Here is a 5,802-nt window from a genome sequence, read left to right as displayed (position 1 = left end):
TGACCTCTCATGTTTATTGGCAGTCTTCGGACGGGCCAGGAGATGTTGAATAAATAAATAAATAAATAAATAAATAATAAATAAATCACTTTTTTGCTATTGCCGCATCATTTTTTTTGCTTTTGCCGCATCATTTTTTCTTTTCATCCACATTGAAGGCACAGAAATTCAGTTGCTATCCAACTGTTACAAACCCGACTTGCAAACTGCAATGAAAAGATCGCCGCACCCCGCCGGACGCGCGTTACGAACTCAACGAAAATTTGTCGCACTAGCCTCGTCGCGCGTTGCGCCGCACCCCCCCCCCCCCCTGCGTTACGCGTTACGCGGCAACATATATTGCCAGTACGGTAGTTTATCACTCCCTTAGTATTGACTCGCATAGATTTTTGCCATACCTAAGCAGTCAAATATTCCTGCATATTTCACTCCTTAGCCTTAGGGCTATATTGACTGCTTATATTTGACTGCTTAGGGGTTGCGCAGTTGAACGGTGTCTAGTGCAGCATTGTCACTGCATGAGTAGGTGGTGGTGCAACGGTTGTGCGATCATAAAACCGGGATTCATGAGGTTATCGTTCTGGAATTTGAAATACGGACTGTTTGTCGTGATAAATCTAATATTGACTTCGTACTTGGTCAATAGGAAATAAAAGACCTCGTAAAAGACCTCGGCTTCGCCTCGGTCTTTTACTCGGCTTTTATTTCTATATTGACCTCGTACTCAGTCAATATTAGATACATAATTATACGACTCCCTGGCTACAACGCTCTGCAGATGATTCGAGGCACATTTTTCATGGCCACGCTGCATGCACTGGCCGCCGGCCAGCCGCAATAGTGCCAGTGGCCAGTTTTTGCTCGTCCGCGGCGCGAGGCACACAAGGGTGACAAGGCCGGACCAAGGACACAGCGGCTGTCCTGCACAAGTCCGAAGTTTGAAGTGGCAACCACCTGTCTACCCGACAGGCTGAGCAGTGCTGCAGCAGCAGTTGTAGTATGCTAGTAGTAACGACGACGTTTAGTTCGCTTGAACTTACTTACTTGAAGGCAGATCTACCCACCCGGCCAAGCCAGTCGATTCAAATTCAAGACAAGCAGCTGCAGTTTGTTTTCTGAAAACGTGGAAGAAATTAATTTGTCCGAAAGGTGATGCTCATCGAGTAGCAGATAGACAGGCGGTAGCAACTCCAATTGGCAAATGGACCACTTGTAAGCCCTGTAGATCCACAAGACAAACACGCGGAGGACCTCTCGCCGCGTCTTCAAGCCACTGGAGGTTTAGTTACAATGGAGTATCACCAAGCCGCTAGCCTCATGCTGCTCTCCGCGCGAATTGTGTTTCTAGCCGCGATCCTGCAGATAAGTCATTGCACTGGGGCACAGAGCGGGATACCGCGCGCCGGGAGGTCGGCGACACATCGAGAGTATCAGGAGCGAGTAGTACAGACTGTCCTGTCTCGATTGGTAGAGGTAGATATCGATAATGCGAACAGTGCCACCACGGGCACCGCTGGCGCTGGACTGACCCCGCACCAGCAGGCTGATCCTTTCAACTGCCCCAGTTTACCGGCACGCAATGCCACCAGCACCAGCGTGCACTCACTGCACCCGCAGGACGTCAAGGTCGTCATGGCAATGGGCGATAGTCTGACGGCAGGCTTCGGGGAGATGGGAGTGCAGGGGCTGGAGCATGACCTACTGGAGTGGCGAGGCTGGTCGTTCAGCATGGGCGGCGCGCCGAACGCCAGCACGATACCGGCGTACTTGAAGCGCTACAACCCGGATTTGATCGGCATGAGTTTGGGCGAGCACACATGGGAGTTCTGCTGGGGGCTGATTTGCCCGGAGCGACGACATCCCGAACTGGACCGTCTGAACGCGGCCCAGAGCTTCGCCATGATGTACAACCTCGCCAACGGAAAAGGCAATCAACTCTCTTACCTGATCGAGCAGCTGAAAGCCGACAGTCGAATCGACTTTGAGAACGACTGGAAGGTCTTGTCGATATACATCGGTTCCAATGATATGTGTGCAGGCTGTGACAACAGTACAGCATGGCAACCGGTCACGTACAAACTGTACAAGCAGTACTTCCGGCAGGTGCTGACCGGTTTGAAGGCCGGAATACCTCGTCTGTTCGTCAACGTCGTTCAGCTGATGCATGTGTCCGTCGTGCACAATGCCACTCTGCACTCGGAGTACTGCCGTTCCATGCACAAGTCCATCTTTGAGTGGGAGTGCTCCTGTGCGTTCTCCGACACTCCCGACGGCCTGGTGATGCGGCAGAAAATGGACAACCTCACGGACTTGTACAATCTGGCGCTGGAAGAAGTCGTCGCTGAAATCTCGGCAGAGAAGTCCGACACCTTTGCGGCTGTCATCCAGCCCGGATTCACTCAGCCAGTTAACGAAACGTTTCCCATCTCGTTTCTATCAACAATTGACTGCTTCCACCCATCGCTAGCGGCTCATATTGCCATGGCCAAAGTCCTCTGGAACAACATGCTGTCGCCGAAGGACAAGAAGCTCAGCACGTTCGACTACCAAGCTCCGTTCATGTGCCCAACAGCCGACTCCGTTTTTCCAACCGGGTGAGAGCTGAGAGGACCGACACCAACTGCACCAGCCGGGTTGTTTTCCAAGTGTAGCAGACACACGGGCGCTATATTCTCATTCCACTCTTACCCGTCGGAACTCAGCAGATTGCACGTGCGGCAGATAAGAACAAGATGTTAAAGACAGTTTGGTTGCGTACTGCATTGGACAGTTCGCAAAAGGCGTTCAACGGATTACAACACCATGTACCCCAGTTTGATCATGCATTGGCTGATTGATTTGATTTCATTGCCCCTGATGCCATTCCCCAGTTTGAGATATGTTATATCTATTCAACAGAACTTTATCAGTGAGCCTCGATGATAACTATTGCCGTATCTCCGTGCTATGAGATGTCCTGTGGCATTCCCGGGGATCTCATCTCTCCCGGGGATCTCATCTAGCACCCCCCACCCCCCCTCCTCCTTGTAATATCAAATCTCTTCCAAAAGTATATAAAGCAGAATGACATCCCCCTGTCTGTTTGCAGATGGTAAGTTACAGTGTCTGCTCCAGCGCCGGGTGAGCCGGGTAATCCACCCGGTTGGGCGGCGCTTGGACCCGGTTGAAAATATAGTACCGGGTCACCTGTGACCCGGTTGGTACTTTACACTTTCGAACTTTGAAAGGACTGACTACATGGCTTGTATGTGTCAGATACTTCTTCTTCTTTCGTAATTTTCTAATTCCTGTCCTCTCTTTTCTAAATGCGGCTTATCCATTCGCCTTTATATCATTGGGCCTAGTTCCCGTTTATTGCCCGAATTAAAATAAACCAACCAACCAGTTTTAAAAGCATGTGACTCGGCTGGTGAGACAGCGCCAGCAGGTACATGTGTACCCGGCTCCGACCCGGTTGAAATGGTTGCGCCAGGTACATGTGTACCCGGTTCCGACCCGGTTGAAATGGTTGCGCCAGCAGGTACATGTGTACCCGGTTCCGACCCGGTTGAAATGGTTGCGCCAGCAGGTACATGTGTACCCGGTTCCGACCCGGTTGAAATGGTTGCGCCAGGTACATGTGTACCCGGTTCCGACCCGGTTGAAATGGTTGCGCCAGGTACATGTGTACCCGGTTCCGACCCGGTTGAAATGGTTGCGCCAGGTACACGTGCACCCGGCTGTCCTACAATCCTGGAGCAGACACTGAGTTACCCTCATTACGCTCTGACCCCCCCCCCCCCCCCCCCCCCCCAGCTGCAACAGAGCCAATGCCCAAGCTGACATAGCCCAGTCGCCATCAGCCTGCAAGCATTTACAGCAACATATCCATTCCAAAACTGAGCTCTAGCATTGCAAATCAAAACTAGTTCGTTATAATCATTATCGTATTGTGACAACAACTGAGCACTTGACCATCATGATTCATCATATACATGTACATGTACCGTGCCAAACAATGATGCTTTCAATTACCAAGTAGGAGCTCATGTACTAGGAAGTGTGTTACGCCAATAATCTGTAAATTCTCTCGTCAATAGTCAGTTGCCAGTCAAAGTGAAGAGTGGAAATAATTACTGTAACTCGCCAACGGCGCCAACTTAGATCATATCACTATAAGATGCACACGGCGAAGAAGGGCATCAGCAAAGGTGTGGGTGATAAGCTGAAATGCAAGTGAGAAAGAAAAAGAGAGGCACAGTGTCACCATGGTCACCTCAGTCGTGCGACATGCAGGCTCAGGCTACTGTCAGATTCCGCCTATCCCATGGCACATACCGGTATTAAATTATAATTTTGGCAGGCTCTATTTCACACGGACCATGTCATGCCATACATTACCAGCACACACTGGGAGAGCATCATTCTGCATGGCCACAAAGGATAATAGTGATTGTGTGGCCCGACCGATAACACCCACTCTGTCAACAAGAGGTCGAAGCTCGCGTCTACATGTAGCCTACTAGGTGTCGTTATGAAAACAAGTCCCGGATGGAAGAGTAAAATGAGCTCCAGTCCAGGGAGCGTATATACTCTTGTTCTACAGGCGTGGCTTCTGCTATGTCGTCTCTTGGTTTTACGGGAAGACATGGCTTCCAGTATATACAAACTCCTCCCCCCGCTCGACCAATACGGTCCCTGCGTGTTACATTATAGCCAGTCAGGGCGATTTCTTGGTCCGAAACAGTGGCGTCGAGCCAGGTTTCGTTGACACACAAGGTCTGTTTTGTCATCTGTCGTCTCGGACTCAGTATAATAAATTATTATTATTGCCTAGAACTGTAGCCAGTGCCAGTAGCTATTTTTCTCTATTTTTTTCGACGAAGACGGAAGGGAACCCTCTGCAAGAACGCTGAAGAGACCGATGGTGGCCATTCAGCATTTTACCAGCAGGTACCAACTACACGGGAGATGGTGGAATGGGTGAGACATACCAAGGGCGGGGAAGCTGTGTGAAAACTACTCTAGTTGACTGAAGCCTGGCTGAAAGTGACTGTCTGCGGTCCAGCAACTAGTCGTGAAAACCCCGCGCGCAGCCAGGTCGGCAGCTCAGTCAAGTCAGTGCCACGCCGCGCCGCAGTCCTAACCCTAACTGAAGTAACCCTAACCCCAGTTGGCCCCTTAGTAAAAGTACAGGTCTCAAACCAAAAATGCCCAATGCCGTCATAAAGACAAGTGCCAAGTGGTTGACTCTTGCCTTGAGTCTTGGCTCAGATTCAAACGCAATAACAACTGGAGATGTGCTGTACGACCACGGATTGAAGACAAGCAGCATGGCTCGCGGCACTCCTGATCCTGCACTGCAGCTCGTTTGCCCCAGATTGACCGGGGAGGCGAGTTCGTAACGTCCTTAGAGTCCAGGCCTCGGAGTTTACTTGCTAATACTAATAATACGATTACGACTCCCTGGTCATTACTTCGAAGTAGTTAGTTAGTTTACCACCAGCAACAGTTACTAGTACTGTTGAACACTGTGACAAAACTGTAAAATTACTAGCAATGTAAAAACGACTTGTGGCTGACGCAAGGATGGCTCACACCGAACAAGAGTATATCGACCCGTTACCGGTACCCCCTACGAGTGTCTGTACCACGCCTATAAATAGAGCTACTAGTATGTAGATCCTACCCTGCACCTGTCACATGTCACACTCGGAATAGATGCGCACCCAGGTGACATGTGCCACCAAAACTCAAAAGCAAAAGCGTAGACCTACTCGTAGATCTACTCTACTCTCTAGTACTAGTCGTAGACCTACTCAG

At 50.2% G+C, this 5,802-nt stretch overlaps 1 protein-coding gene across 1 annotated transcript; it reads left to right on the top strand.

Annotated features, from left to right (window-relative positions):
* The first annotated feature begins 888 nt into the window (after positions 1-888).
* On the top strand, positions 889-3,341 carry LOC135809999 (phospholipase B1, membrane-associated-like). Its single transcript, XM_065323454.1, has one exon. The coding sequence runs from the start codon at positions 1,291-1,293 to the stop codon at positions 2,596-2,598; it is 1,308 nt and encodes a 435-aa protein (XP_065179526.1). The 5' UTR covers positions 889-1,290; the 3' UTR covers positions 2,599-3,341.
* The last annotated feature ends 2,461 nt before the right edge of the window (positions 3,342-5,802 follow it).

Source organism: Sycon ciliatum, chromosome 2 (genome assembly GCF_964019385.1).
Source record: "Sycon ciliatum chromosome 2, ocSycCili1.1, whole genome shotgun sequence".
NCBI lineage: Eukaryota > Metazoa > Porifera > Calcarea > Leucosolenida > Sycettidae > Sycon > Sycon ciliatum.
Note: the sequence above shows the minus strand (reverse complement) of the source record. Positions and strands in the feature narration are given on the sequence as shown.